Source organism: Solanum stenotomum, chromosome 1, assembly GCF_019186545.1.
Source record: "Solanum stenotomum isolate F172 chromosome 1, ASM1918654v1, whole genome shotgun sequence".
Classification (NCBI taxonomy): domain Eukaryota; kingdom Viridiplantae; phylum Streptophyta; class Magnoliopsida; order Solanales; family Solanaceae; genus Solanum; species Solanum stenotomum.
Window position 1 is genome coordinate 9509143 of NC_064282.1, and position 16368 is coordinate 9525510.

The 16368-nt window shown below is 26.5% G+C and overlaps 2 protein-coding genes and 1 non-coding gene across 3 annotated transcripts in view; 1 reads left to right on the forward strand and 2 right to left on the reverse strand.

The window, feature by feature from the left end:
• LOC125864848 (shaggy-related protein kinase NtK-1) overlaps positions 1-16368 on the forward strand; it is a 122029-nt gene that overhangs the window by 41034 nt on the left and 64627 nt on the right. The gene's annotated exons all lie outside the window — the stretch shown is intronic.
• Positions 9884-9956, reverse strand: TRNAF-GAA (transfer RNA phenylalanine (anticodon GAA)). The gene has a single exon. It is a non-coding gene; the product is annotated as a tRNA-Phe (tRNA).
• Positions 11019-12101, reverse strand: LOC125864907 (peroxidase 5-like). Its single transcript, XM_049545018.1, has 2 exons — positions 11910-12101; positions 11019-11783 (listed from the first exon to the last, which is right to left on the reverse strand). Exons 1-2 carry the CDS (start codon positions 12087-12089, stop codon positions 11019-11021), a joined length of 945 nt encoding a protein of 314 aa, XP_049400975.1. The 5' UTR covers positions 12090-12101.

A 16368-nucleotide genomic window follows, 5' to 3' on the forward strand; every position in this document is an offset into this window, starting at 1 on the left:
TTAGGCACTAATTAAAAATTAAACTTGCTACATAGTCAAAAGACCAATGGAATTTGGATTGACCACGTTGTTAATTTAAAATTAGTCCTTTCAAACATTTTTTTTTAAAAAAAAGAAACCCACTGAAACAAAATACCAAATAAAGCATGCAACATGCAGCATGGAAGGATAAGGTACACAGATACTATTCCCACCCATTGAAACTAGACAACTAACATTAGTTCGGACTAAATAAGAGTTTGTTTGACATTATTGTTGGAAAGTTAAAAATATTTATTTTGAAAAGAAAAAATAATATTTTTAAAACAAAATATGGTGTTTTGGCAAATCAATAAAATTGCTTTTAAATAGAAGCATAAGCGGTTTTTCTTTTGTTGAGAAAAAACTAAGAAAAAAAATTTAAAATAAAAGCAGAAGTAGAAACAAAAAATTATTTTTTACAATACCAAAATATTCCTTTTATATTTACATATTTCCTCATATATCCCTTATTAATTAATTAATTAACATATCTCATAACTTTGGTAAAAGTTTCATTTAAGAATTTTACTTTTATATAATATTTTTTTATTTTACGTTTATTATCATTACTTTATATTTGATATTTTGAATTATATTTAAATCATCATATCACTATTTTCTTATTTTTTTATTTGTCTATGTATAACATTGATTGAAAAATTGAATATATACATTTTAATTTAATAAAAAATAAAAGTTTGATTAATTTTTTTATAATAGATATTTAAAATAATTTCTATCTATAACGTAATCTTCATATTAAAAGTACATTAATACTTGTTTTTTTTTGTAATTTGACATAAAAACACTTTTAAAAAAAGATTAGTCAAACACAATTTACATATCAAAAACACTTTTCACATAAATTAGTAAAACACAAATTTATTTTTTCAAAAACACTTTTCTGGAAAGCTATTTTTAAAAAATGCTTCTAAAAATAAGCAGATTTTAACAGTAATGCCAAACATTCTCTTATTCTTTTTTAGATCTATGAGGAATCATCTCCTGGTATAACCGTAGACTAATCAACGTTTAGTGCAATTAAAGTCTAATTACGAACTTGAATTTAATTTTTAATGATTAGAAGCTGGATCAATCTTGCTTTTTTTTAATCTGTTGCATATATAAGCTAGACTAGACTGTCAACTACTCAGGTGAGTTGAAGTCGAACATGACATATATATGTTCTTAATTTTTGCAGGGCAAAATGAGGTGAAACGTTATAAGGAATTAGGTATTTCACCTTTAATTATATTATTAAAATTTATTCTGATTAGCTAATTCTTATAACCAATTGGGATAAAATAATTTATCTTATTCCATTTATCAATGAACCTCTACGCAAAAAGGACCAAGGCTCGTGTTGAACCAATACATCAAAATTCAAATGGGCTCTTCTATTTCATGACGTCTAACAAAATATATTACATAATACTTTTTTCTTTAGATATACGTGTATAGATATTTGAATAAGTTAACAGGCACTATAACAAAAAAAAAATATTTAGCGGTAGTAAATAGACATATTATTAAAGATCGTGCTAAAGTCTCTAACGATACTAGTTAACCGTCATTAGATTCAATGTCACTAAAAACTTTAGAGGAATATACAAAGAATGCTAATTACCACTAAAAATACATATTTAACGGTAATTGAGCTATTGTCGTTAATTAATTGCCGCTAAAGATCATTTTTTGATGTAGTGAGGTGCAATCTTCTATTACTATATCAAAAATAATTTTTAGCAGTAATTAAATAACAGTAATAGTTTAATTATCATTAAATATATTCTTTTAGTGATAATTAATACTCTTTGTAAATATCGATAAAGTTTATATCAACATTATCCAATAAGACAATGACAATTAACTAAAGTGGATAAAAAATTTAACACTCTTTATTAAAAACATATTTATTGCTTGGCTCCACCGCTACCAATATCAATAAAAAAAAAAATATTAAAAATATATTTATTACTGCTATAATTTGTGTACGTGGATTCGCGTCTATCTCTTCGTGAGTGGTGACATTAGTGAAGCACATGCACATGAAACATCCAAATCCACAAACCATGTGTACCGTTATTGCAGTAATTGTTTTTTCCTTTGCATGGGAAAACGCAAACAGAAAAAGGGAAATGTATCCGGAAAAGAAAACACAAAAAAAAAAAAAAAAATCCCTGAGCATATTAATCAGGTCGTGGTGGAGTGATAACTATTTATCTATTCTAAAACAGAGATTTCAAGTTTGATTTTTCTTGGTATAGAGTCTCCTTTGTTAAGAAGCATTTTACTCCCAGTATGGGACTTCCTAGCGCAAATCCAATATTTAATTGAATTTCAATATAAATTTCAAACACCGAATAAAAAACAAAAAAAAACAAATATATTATCAAAAATTCATTAGCCTTGACGTCGGTGCACCGCGTATTAAAATTATCTCCAATAACTATTATCTCCAATAACTATTATCTCTGCCATTTTCTTATTAATGGATCTTGGACTATAAAATAATATTGAAATTAATTAGAAATCCAACTGCTAAGATATTTTTGAACAGCCCCATTATAAAATCTTTATAATCTTCNTAGTTTAAGGGCATTTTTGACCCTTTTCCCTAAAATCTTTATAATCTTCAACCAGAATTCGGTAAGGTCATTGGGTGCTGGGATGAACAGAATAACTTTATAATAAAATTTGAAATTAGGTACTGGAATAAACACAATAACTGTATAATAAAATTTGAAATTTAACTTTATCTCATATTTGATTTGAGGTATTAATTAGCTAATTTTGAAATGTTATCCCATTAATTATTTGCACTAAAGCTCTAATAACTAAAATGCTAAAATTACTATCTCACATCCCTTATTTTTTACTTATTCCATCTTGCATACAAAACAACGGCACAAGTTGAAAGATATGAATGAACTTTAAGTTCAAATCAAAACAGAGAAAGCCCTCACACATCGTAACGGCTAGTTTTCGCATGATAATTACTCGTGTAGTGTGTACTATACAAGTAGGAGATAAATTTGGCTTTAATTTACTTTAACTTAATTTTTTTTAAAAACACACAAGTTGGTTTGTTTATTTCTATCCGTTTATATATTTTGCTTGCGAATATACATATACAAATAGGGTAAGTATTAGGGGTGTACATGACCGGGTTGGTTCGGATTTTTCAAATATCAAACCAAATTATTTGTGTAAAATTTTTTAATTTATAAACCAAGTCAAACTAATAAAATTCGGATTTTTCCGGGTTTTTAAACCTCGGGTTGGTTCGGGTTTTTCAAATACCAAACCAAACCATTGTGTCAAATTTTTAAATTTATAAATCAAACCAAACTAATAAACCTTAGATTTTTGGATTTTTCGATAAAGTTTGCATACAAACATATAATTAACTTGTGCTCCAAATATTTCTTTAGTCCAACAAAAATACAATTATCTAAGGTGTTTCTTAAGAAAATAAAACAAAATATGAGATGAGTACTGATGACACTAAAATATTCAATAAACAATAATAATGAAATCATCATATAAAATAAATATTGCAAAGTCATAATGAAAATGATCATAATTTAAAAGTACTAAATCATGCTAAAATAAGTTTAATAAGTATTAGTTACATTACTAAATATTTAAGAAAAATTAAAATTAGATTATGTATTTTAATTGTCTAAACCAATGTAAAACTAAAGAACAAATATTCAATATTATTGTCATTCTTAGTGTTGAATTGATTTTCTTTTTGCATTAGTATTAATTTGATTTTGATTTAAGTTTTATTATAATTATCAACATCTATGAACTATAATCATTATTGGACCATTCCGAATTCTAAGTTTTAAACTTGAAATAATATATTAAAAGATAAAAACTATGAAATAGTATAAGAAATATTTTAAAATTATATCAAAGTAAATATTTTTTATGTATAAAATAACTTTTAAAATTACATATATAATGTCGGGTTGGTTTGGTCTTGGGTTGGTTTTTTTTAGTTAAAACCAAACCAACCCAAATATAGTCGGGTTTTTTTTTCAATACCAAACCAAGTCAAACCAAACCACTAGTCGTTTTTTTTTTCAATTTGACTCAGTTTGCGGTTTGTTTCGGTTTTGTACACCCCTAGTAAGTATATACAAATTCCGTATTTATATATTTAGAAAATTTTCAGAGTTGTGTTTGTGTATTTCACTTGCCAATATACAAACAAGGTAAATTATTATGAATTTTTCATAAATCGTATACAAATAACTAGGGTAAGCATATACAAATTTTTGGATTTATACAATTAGGAATCGAATTATACAAATTGTGAATTTATACAAATCAAGCGAAATCATATAAATCATGAGAATAACAAGAATTGGAAAAATTGTAGGTGCGAATTACAATTTTTTTAAACGGTATCTACAGTACCTAATAAAGACTAAATATTGCTATCCTGCATAATTTTTCCATATTTATCTATATATAAAAGGAGAAGAAAAACTGACACATGTCAACACCACAAATTTTCAGTATTTTAAATAATTAATAATCAATAATTAAATAAATAAATAACACATGTCAATAATTAGAATTAGAATGACACATGTCAACACCACAAAAATAAAATATAAATAAATAAATAAATTTTAAACAAACTATTTAAAATACAAAAAAATAAAAATAAAATACCAACGGACAAAAAAGTAAAAAATGTTAAAATAGGTTATAGTAATAGAAAATGTAACAAAGAAAAATAAAATAAAAAACGTGCATCAATCATTTTAAATAAATAAATAGCAAAACTACCCGAACATTAAAAAAATCTGTTAAATGAAGATATGCTTTAGTTTTTAAAAAATAAAAAAATTATTTTAAATGTGTTTTTTTCAAAACGAACTCACGTAACTATTTTAAAAAAAAAGGCAAAGTAGTTACTTTTTGAATTTGAATTTAAAATGGTTACCTAAAACTACTCTATCCATTATCTCTATTCTCTATATATACATAAATAAAGTTCATTAAAAAATTAATTGATCTTATTCTTCTTCAAATGTGTAGTATTATTTGTTGAATTGTTTCCATTCTTCTTATCTTCATCTTTTTATGGAGCGAATATGTAGATTATTTGTCGGCTAGCTGAAAAAAAAAGTTCGAATATACTTGCAAATAACAAAAGTGAAAGTCCAAGAAGAAGAAGAACAATATTTATCAAAATTGAAATCTTCTGCAAATGATGATATTGGTAGATCTATAATGTCTTTTTGTGAATTTTTTTTGGTTCATTTCATTTAATTTGATTTGTTTGTCATATATTGTACTTAAATTCTTTAGGTCGAATGAGTTTTCTATGTTTTTTTTTATTTATATTTGTAATCTTTGATGATTTTTACTGTGATTAATTTTTTTTTTACGATTGTGTTATTTTTTATTTCATTTAAGTGAAGTTATTCTAATATTTTTTATGTTATCATTTTCTCTTAATTTTTTCTATTGAATCATTTATATTTACATGTTTTTATATTATATTGAATTATTAGAATCGAATAATTTTTTAATTTTATTATTTTATGTTAATTTTTATTCCGCCATATATACTAACATGTGTTTATTATTGAATTATTATGGATGTATTCTTCTTCAAATGTGTAATGATGTCTGTTAAATTATTTCTATTCTTTTTATCTTCAACTTTTTATTTGGTGAATAAGAAAATTATTTTATGGCTAGCCGAATAAAATTTGAATATATTTGCGAATAAAATAGTAGAAGTTCAAGAAAAGAAGAACAATATTTATCAAAGTGAAAATCATCTGCAAATGATGATATTATTAGATATAATGTCTTATTGTTATTTTTTTCCAGTTTATTTCATTCAATTTGATTTGTTTTTGTCATATTTTCTACATAAATTCTTTAAATCAAATGATTGAACCATGAATCTATTCTTCTTCAAATGTGTAATGTTGTTTGTTCAATTAGTTTCATTCTTCTTATCTTCATTTTTTATGGGTGAATAGATAGATTATTTGATGGCTAGCCGAAGAAAATTTGAATATATTTGCAAATAAAAAAGTGAAAGTCCAAAAAAAAAAAAGAACAATATTTATCAAACTGAAAATCCTCTCCAAATAATGATTATATTTTAATTTACTCCTCCTTTATAGCAAAGAAAATTGCAGATTGTTGACACTAATTTTTAAAACTTAGAAATAAATTTTAACTAACATATTTTTTGAGGACTCTATTTTTGTGAAAAACTATTAAATTTTTAATTAAATATTTAAACTAACTTTCCACACTATTTTTTATAGAAAAAAAAATCCAAATTATTTAAGCACTTAGGAATTTGTTTTGCGGAAAGTTTGAGCAGTATATGACTCTATTTGCGGGGAATGAATACATGGAGTAATTGTTTAGGACTCTTTTTTGGTGAGAAGTTATCAATTTTTTCAAAGTAAATATTTAAACTAAATCATATGTTAATTAATAACATAATTGGAATTTCAAATTATGTGAACACAATTAAATATGAAAATTGGGCGATTAAATTTAAATTAACTATACACTATATATATATTCATGTTGAAGGAGATCTGTAAAAATAAGTAAATATTAAAAATCGTAAGTAAAACTGGATTTAAGAATATGTCACACTACATTTTTAAGATAATGCTCCATAAAATTAGGAATAAAAAGAATATTTGAAAAAAAAACGATATTTAAGAATTTAGTAATAAATATGTAATTATTTAAACATGATTCTGTTCTCTCATTTTTCTTTGCATGATCTCTCATTTACATTAACCAGCAAACCGTTTGAAACATTCAAATAGGGATGTGGTGTCTCTGCAAAATATTGTCACGTTGATCATGCGCAGGAAACAACTTGACTATTAGAAGTGATTAGAATTTGCATTATCATTTTAAACAAATTCATGTGGTCTATTTCATATTGATACCCACGTAATTTTATTTTAATTAACAATAGTTATTTTTGAATTTGAATTTAAAGTTGTTACTTAAAATTGTTCTACCCATTATCTCTATTCTCTATATATACATAAATAAATTTCAATCAAAAAAGTTAATGGGTCTATTCTTCTTCAAATGTGTAATGTTATTTGTTGAATTATTATTTTCATTATCAAAGTGAAAATCTACTACACATCATGATAATATTTTTAGATCTATAATATCTTATTATGATTTATTTAGTTCTTTTAATTCAATTTGATTTGTTTCTATCATATTTTGTACTTAAATTCTTTAGATCAAATGAGTTTCTCTGTTTATCTGATTTACATTTGTAATTGAGATTAAAACTATCTGACAGAATTTCTTGGTATTTTACTTTTTTTTTAGTAAAAATCTAAAAATGTTCTATTAATTAACTTTATTCTTTTGTGTTTTGCAGATTTTTGTACAATGTTAACTCTAGGATTGTAAGTAATATATAGCCAATATTGCCTATATTGCTTTGCCAAAACAGATTATCAACCATGTAATTAGTTATTTTATAGGAGCTTATGAGAAATTTAATTCATAATATTCATATGGTGTATCTTTTTGCATATCGATTATTCTTAAGACTCATATAGAATAAGTATTTGAGTTGAATACTTCTATTAAACAAATGTTATCTACTTAACACTCATGTTTAGCAATCCATAAAAATGAAACTAGAGTTATTTATTTATTTGAATTAATTTATTTTAAATATTTTAAAATCAAAATAGCTTTTATGTTTTATATAATGGTTGGTTTAACTAAAAAAAAGTCCTTTATAATGGTTGTGATTATAGTAAGATAAAAATTTAGATATTTTCTACTTATTTTTTTTTAGATCAAATGAGTTTCTATGTTTTTTTTATTACAAATGTAACATTTAATGATTTTTACGATAATTAATGTTTTTTTTAGAATTGTATGTTATTTTTATTCAACTTTATTAAAGTTAAAATAATGCTTTCTTAATTCATTATTTCTTTGTTAATTTTTAACACAGATCATAGATACTAACATGATTTTTATTATAGAATTATTGGTCATATCTTCACATATATTAAAATGCTTTTATATGTGCAATTGAAAAATTACTATGTTGGAATATATGATAAACTTTACAGTCTTGAATATGGGTGCAAATTTATACAATATTTATCAATTTATGTGTATAGATGTATATGTGTGTCACAGTAGTGGGTGAAGACATCAAATTATTAAGTGAAATATTAATATAATAATGGTGCTTAACATGTTTTGAACGATATAAATGGTTAATATAATAATGAAATGACAATTGAGATTTTACTAAATATCTATAATCTTATTTGTTTAAATAAGTCAAATTATATGATTTAGACATTTTTTACTTAAATAATATTATCCGCGCGAATACGAATACTAGTTTTAATAATAACACAATTATTATCTACTATGATTTATCAAATTACAAGAAGGTATGGTTGTTGAGAAAAAGAAATGAGGGGAATAGGCTTTAGAAGAAATAGCTGAATTACAAATTATATAAAGACTTAGAGACTATTTATATTAATTTCATAAAAATAACTAAATTACAAAAATTATCAAAATAACCACATGATCTTATGGATGTCCTTAAAGTCTTCCTTCAATGCTTTATTTAAGTCCGTCAAGCTCATGACGGTTGAAAGAATGCTCCTTCATAAATTCATTAGAACATGTTATAAACTTTAAAAAAATCTTTTAAGGCACTTTAAATTCTGTAATTAAATAAAAAAGTTTTCATATCCAAGATTGTCTACATCTTTATTATATTCTTTGATATCAATTTTACTATCTCAACTTGAATCACGCCAACTAAATACTTTTGGAAGGACAAAGTAAATATATAAAATTTTAGGTGGAACATATCTGAATGGAAGTTAATTTAACCTTATGATATGATTTTAGATGCACTTCATCAATCATCATTTAATAAAAATGAAGAAAAGTACATAACTTTTATTGGGAGGTCTGTCGGTTGAAGGATGCATGCCAACCAACTTTTACGTCATTATAAGATGATTGAACAAACTAAGTTATATATGAGAAAAACAAAAACATGACAATAAATTACTAATCAATCATTGTCTTACAATTTATTTTAGCAAGAAATTGAAAGAAAAAGACAAGTCTAAACTCTAATCTTATTATTAAAAACTACTACCTTTTTTCCAATATATATTTTTGAAATATAATAGTAAGAGTACTATTAAAACAAACATGTTCAAATTTTAAAAAATAAATTTAAAAAATCAAGTGAAACACACACGTCCAAAATTCCAACTTTAGATATACACAGATAGATATTTAAATTTATATAAAACTAAACAAGTAAACTCTTGTGTCCAAAATTTCAAGTAAACACATGCAAGGTAATTCACGTGAGACACTCAAGTTGATTTATATTATGCCATATATGACACATATTATGCAAAATGTCTTGTTGAAATGACATTTCAAAAAATGTATCGTGCAATACACGAATATGAATTTAGTCAAACTCCAATCCAATTGATACGGTATACATTCCATTCTCAATAAGCTCTTTTCTCTCTTTATCCCTGAAAAAATATAGAAAAATTGATTTTGTCAAAAACATTAACTTCAAACATTATAATTTATACATCTGAATTTAGTATACGTGCAAAAATTATAAAAGACATGTATAAGTTAAATGGCCATGTCAAAATTTTCACAGGAAAGTACAAGAGTTAAAACCTCTAAAAGCCCAATAAATTGGAATTCGGATCGAAGCCCAAATTTGGCTCAAAAGGTCAAAATAAAAGGAAAGCCCAAGGAATTCGGGTCCAAGCCCAAATTAAAAGTAGAAAAACAATGCGGTGAACGTGGATCGAACACGTGACCTTCAGATCTTCAGTCTGACGCTCTCCCAACTGAGCTATCCCCGCAATTTGATTACTATTCGTTTCGTATTTTAATATTAGCATGTAAGACGCTGAACTTAATATCAAGTTAAAACTTGTAGATTTATACCAGTAAAATAATATATTTACTTATTCTCTTTTATTAAACTCTTCGTGTAAAACATTATATTATGTGAACTTCTAATTTATTTATTTTTTTATTTTGGTGAAGTGATTCAAGTTTGAAATATTAATCTAATCACTATCAGGTAACTCTTCTACATTAATTCATAATATTTTAAAGAGGGAGGCTTTTTTCTAATAAAATTTGACCAAATTTTAATATTATATTATAAGAAAAAAGAACAAAGTTTTTTTTTCTTTTTTTGCATGATACAAATTTCAAATGTGTACATATTTGAAGTTTTCCTAGTTAAGAGTGGCAACTGGCAACTGGTCTTTATTTTGGAACTCCTCCTCAGTTTAATTTTATTTTTTCTATAATTTTGCTCCATTTAATATCATCCAACTTCTTGGAAATTGACAATAAGAACATTTCCAAAATACGTTTTGCTAAAATACTACACTTTCTCTCCTTCCAGCAACCAGGGCTGGAACTATACAAGAGTTACTTAACATTTTTTTATCGAAAAATTACACTACATAAATAGATTAATATGTACCCATGACCCCAACACTGCAAAAATAAAATGAAGAACATTTCTTAGCTAGTCACCTTTAGGCTTAATGTTCGTTGCAAATATACAACTCGATCTCCTTACCGTCAAAATGTAAAGAACGAGAAAATGATTGGAGTGATCTATAAACTTTTTAAACTATAACATTTAAATTGACACGAATAATGTTAACAAAAGTGTACAAGTGCACTTTCTGAAGTTCTTTGTGCAATTTTCTTAATCAAATAAATAGAAGTTGTCCAACATATCTTTACCATGAAAATAAGCAAAATCTCTTAAATCAATATATTTAAAATTACAATTGAAAAGAATCAGTTACATTGTTCTTGACATTGAAAATGAAATAAAAAATGTGATGATATAATTAAAAAATCAACAAACGAAAAATAAATAAATAAAAATCACTTGATTAATTCACAACCCTACAGTTCTTCCTAATCTCTCCTTGCATCCCAGTCATAACCTCTATGGATCCCATTTTCACCATTGCATCTGCAAATTTATGAGCCCAATTTTCACCATGAATCGCGTTACTCCTCGCCATCCTAGCAGTTGAAGGACTGTTCCATAGCGTCTGATCTGAGGTTAACAGTCCTCTGTTATTCTTCAAATTGAGATAGTACTTATTGTCCAACCTAGTTGGAGTATGAACATCAAGTGGAGCAATTGGATCAGTGGTAGAAGGACGCGGACATCTTTTCATCAATTGTTGGGCTAATGTAGGATCCATTGTAGGATCTTGCGGATGAGTTGAATTGAAAGAGTAAAGTCTATCAGAAAATGAAGAACAATGTGATCTTCCAATAGAATGTGCACCTGAAAGTGTTACCATTTCATCTAAAGAAAGTCCTTTTTTAGCGAAATTTTCCTCAAGTTCTCTAGCATTTAAAGTGGAAGGGGGAAGGTGTGCGGTTGGTTCATCTTTAATAGATACTCTTCCATCTCGACGACCTGATGGAACTGAATATCTAATGCCTCCAAGCTTGAAAGCACTATCTCTTGCAGCAAATGCAATTATATCTGAACATGATACTGTTTGTGGGCAAACAGATTCTAGCTCAATTTTTGCTTCGTCGATAACTTCATAGCCTCGTAAGCTTGGATTGTTTGCTGGATGTTCTTTTTCTGTTGGATTCCCTGGAGTTGGATCCAAAAGGATTGAGGCATCACATCCCTGAATTATTTAAAAAAAAATGAAGTTAGATATATTGTAAGTTGAACCAACCTTTTACTAATTTCAACGCACAAAATCAAAGAAAAAATTGTCCGACTCTTTAAACATAAATAAAATGAGACGTACCCTAACAAAACAATCATGGAAATGCATCCTGATAATGCCAGCGCCAAGGCCAGGGTTACGAGACACGGCTTTGTTGACTGCTTTTCTGACAATGGATTCTGCATTTGGGCAACTTGAATGGTAGTAACCGGTCTTAAGAGATGCATTTGCAAATGTAAAAACAGTGAAAAAATATAACATGAGCAAAGTTGACAATTTAGCACTCTTCATCATTATGTGTTATAGTGACAAGAAGAAGGGATTTGAAAAGTTGATAAGCAGTGGAGTAATTAATACTACTGTAGTTGGTTAATTACTATTTAAGGAAATGAACAACTTAATTATAAGAAGGTAGTAATGGAGGGAAAAAGAGATGGATAGAGTATTTATAGGAAAGGAATAGAAGTAAAAGTCTTTGATTTTACTTGGTAACATAGATAGGTAGGTAACGCGTAATTTCAATAGCGACGACTGCTTCTAATTAATTAGGAGATAGTTTCAAGCTTTCAAAATAATTTTAGCGTTTTGAAGTGTTCTTAAAGAGTAATATATAATTAGTGGGAACTGGAAATTAAAATGGTCTATATTTCCAGCCACGTTATTTTTAATCTCTTCCATATTCAAATAAAGTTTGAATTTAAATAATGCAATTAAAAAAATGCTAGAATATTGCCCATAGGCCGCTGTTCAATCAAGAAACTGACCTGGAGACTGTCTTTACACTAGTGGGTAAATTTTAATACTACTTGGATTAAACAAAGTACTTTTTTTTGTTTGTTTATGTAGATTGTATACACGTCATTTAATTTTTCATGATAATAACAATGTGCATGTAAGTTTAGATCCTTTATTCTCAGCAATGACATACATAGAGTATTTATTCAATTTTTACAGGTTCAAGAAATCTTGCAGTATATATATCACTTTCTTATAGATATTTTGGATATTTAATTTGAAAAAGAATAGTTACCTACATATATAATATATTAGGACCAAAATAATTTGGTGTCATGTGGAAGCTAACAAAGAAGACTTCCGAAAGACCGTGAGTAAGAAGACAAATAAGAAATATATCAAAAGACACAAATATTTAACGTGGTTCGGTCAATCGATCTACGTCCACAAAAGGGATGAACAATCCATTAGATAAATAGGAAGACTTTATGTTTACCTATATAATTCAATCAAAATAGGAACTATTACAACTCAATAATAAATCTAATACAGATTCAAATCAGATCGTACATATTTAATTTTGCACATCTTTAATACAACTAAGAAAAAAATTTGCATCATGAAATTCCCGACTCGATCACCAACAACACCTAAGAACCAAAATCCCAAACAAGAAAGCAAATTATAAGGAAAAATAATACTCCTTCTGTTCTGTTGTCTCCGTTTATATTACTCACTTTTCTTTTCTTTTTAGTTAGTCCAAAAGAGAATGACATAATTTTATATGAAGTAATAATTTCATATTTTTATATTAAGTAATAATTTAACTTTAAAATGTCTATTATGCCCTAAATGAAATGATTTACAATCACACAAACATCCATCACTTATTTTAGACTACAAATTTAAAAAATCTTTATTTTTTCTTAAATTTCGTGTCAAATCAAAATAACTCATTTTATGAGACGAAGAAGTAATATATGTGCTGGTTGTATTTGTATTTTTGACCGTGTGTTAGCCTATAGGCTGTTCAATCAAGAAATTGACCTGCAGCTTTACACTAGTGGGTAAATTTTATAGTTTAGTTTGGATTAAGAGGTGGCTGAGATTTTTTGTTTATTATTTTTGAAACAGTTTAGGTGAATCTACTTCCATTGACCTTTAATATGAAAGCCAGCGCTTAATTAAATATTGTACTTAATTATTTTGCTTTTTCGTTTCTCTTCTGAAAGTCGAAACAAAAACATGCATGCATACTAGTTTGCATCAGAACAATATGAAGAAAAAAGGAAGTCTTATTCAAAAGCAATGACGAGACTATAAAACTGATTAATTAAGAAATACTTATAAGTGTTTCAGTTCGTCAAGAATTTTTTGGTTACGTGTGGAACTAGCTCAACCTCATGAACGTATGTACGGTTGATTAATTATATTATAACACAAATTTTCTCATGTAATTAAGAACTTGAGCATAAGTTTGCAGGTTAATTATTTTTAATTTGGTTCGAGTCTCTCATAATCTTGCACTAGGAATAAATTAAAGCCAATAAAGATTCAAAATCACATGAGCAGTGACATGCATGGATTACCATATATATATATATATACCCCCAAAATCAGAAAGAAACAAACAAATAAAAAATATATCAATGAACCAAAGTGAAATCAGAATTTTCAATTTAGTGGTTCAAAATATCCAAACGAATTGAACTACTCGAAGGAGGTTCAACATCTATAATATATACATAAGAATATAATCTTAGCTACTTATAAAGATTGTAATTTTCGCCGAAGGAGTTACCTAACCCCAAGCTGTCACCGGCTCTCCGCCCGCCGTGCCCGTGCCCGTGAAGGAGTTGAGCATAGAGGCGTTTTAGTTTTTAGAAGGAAAAAAAAAAGTTAGTTCTAAAGTCTACAATTGTTTAGTGCTTCTTCAAAATTGAACCATAAGAAGCTAAATTTATATTACTTGATATCATATCATAAGCAGGGGCGGATCTACAGTATTGGAAGGGGATTCGGACGAACCCACTGACTTTTTCGTAGATCCTATATTCGTATTAAAATATCAAATATAAAGTAAATATAAATTTACTGCAAAAGCATAGTGAGGTGAGTAGCCCAGTGGTCTTAGTGCACCCTGTGAAGTCTATCGGCTCGCACTTCGTGGGTTTGAAACCCATTGAGCACCATATTTTTGGAATTAATTTCTAACATACGTAGGTTTATATGAGAAATTTTAAAAAAACAGAAAATTGGTAAATCAAAAAAGTGTTTTTGGAATTAATTTCTAACCTAAAGATAATAACATAGGTTTACATATTTATTTATTTATTTTTAAAAAAAACAGAAAATTGGTACATGAAAATAAACAGAAAACTAGTAATAGTGTTTGTGTCCTACTCTAAAACAATATCTAACTATTGATTTCTCCTCGGACACTCAAAAAACTTTGACCCAAATTTATTTTCAAAAGTTAGGGTTCTAACTTTTATTGTTAATCTGATTGCTACCATCCGACCTCTGCCCTGCGGTATGTACTATGTATTCTCGCCTCTTCTTTTTCAATTTTTTTTCTTATTTGTTTTCTTTTACACTGTTTGATTATCTATTCAAAAATTCATTTTTAATATTTGATTTTAGGGTTATCCCTCATATTGATAATTGATTATGTTAAATAGTTGTTGTTTGCTTTACAAAATTTTAACTTTTGAAGGCAATAATGGTTCAAGGTCATAGTGAAACTAGTAAAATATATGTTTTAGGTTCTTAAATATTAATGGTGAATCTAATAATTTTAATCTCACTTAGAACAATATTGAAGATTATAGTAATAATGTTCAAAATTTATATTTAAAAAATTATTTATTTTTTTAAATAATATTTTAGAAATTTAAAATAAATTACTCAAATCTTTATATTATTAAATCAAGTTTTTACAATAACAATATATAAGGTAATATTTTCAAACACGATTAACATCTCATTAACAAAATTTGCATTTTGTAATTTTTAAGATCAATGTCCTTTATAAAATTTAGAACCCATAGGCCTGAAATCCTGGCTCCGCCTCTGATCATAAGCTGCTTAGTTTATATAACTATGACCGCATTATACTTGAAAACGAAACAAAATTAATAAATAAATTCTATATTTTTGGCAACAAATATTCACGACAAATTTTACTACTTCTACTCATGAGCTTCCAAATAATCTCCTTAGACCATCTCCAACCCACCTTTATTTTACTCTCCATTCTCTATATTTGAAGAGCAAAATAGAGAATGAGTTCTCCAACCACTCCTAAATTAACTCTTTATTCTTCATTTATAGAGAGGTGAATAGAACTACTATTCACACTCTCTATTTCACTTTTTTATTATTTTATTATATTTCTATTATTTTGTAATTAACACATTATTTTTAATATAAGGTCATTAATTAAATATCTAACATTCGTAATTCTTTTTAAATGTAGTATGTCATTTTAAAAAATATATTATTTGATATACACTACTTTCATCCCAAATTAATAATATTTCAATTTTTTAAAATTTTCATCACTTTAATATAATTTGATATTATNTAAGATGTTATTTAGTACTTATAATATGTGGTTCCTATAATTTATACTAAAAAATATATCAATGAACCACAGTGAAATCAGGATTTTCACTTTAGTGGTTCAAAATATACAAATGAATTGAACTACTTGAAGAAGTTTCAACATCTATAATATATACATATAATCTTAGCTACTTATAAACAGTGTAATTTTCGCCGAAGGAGTTACCTAACCCCAAGC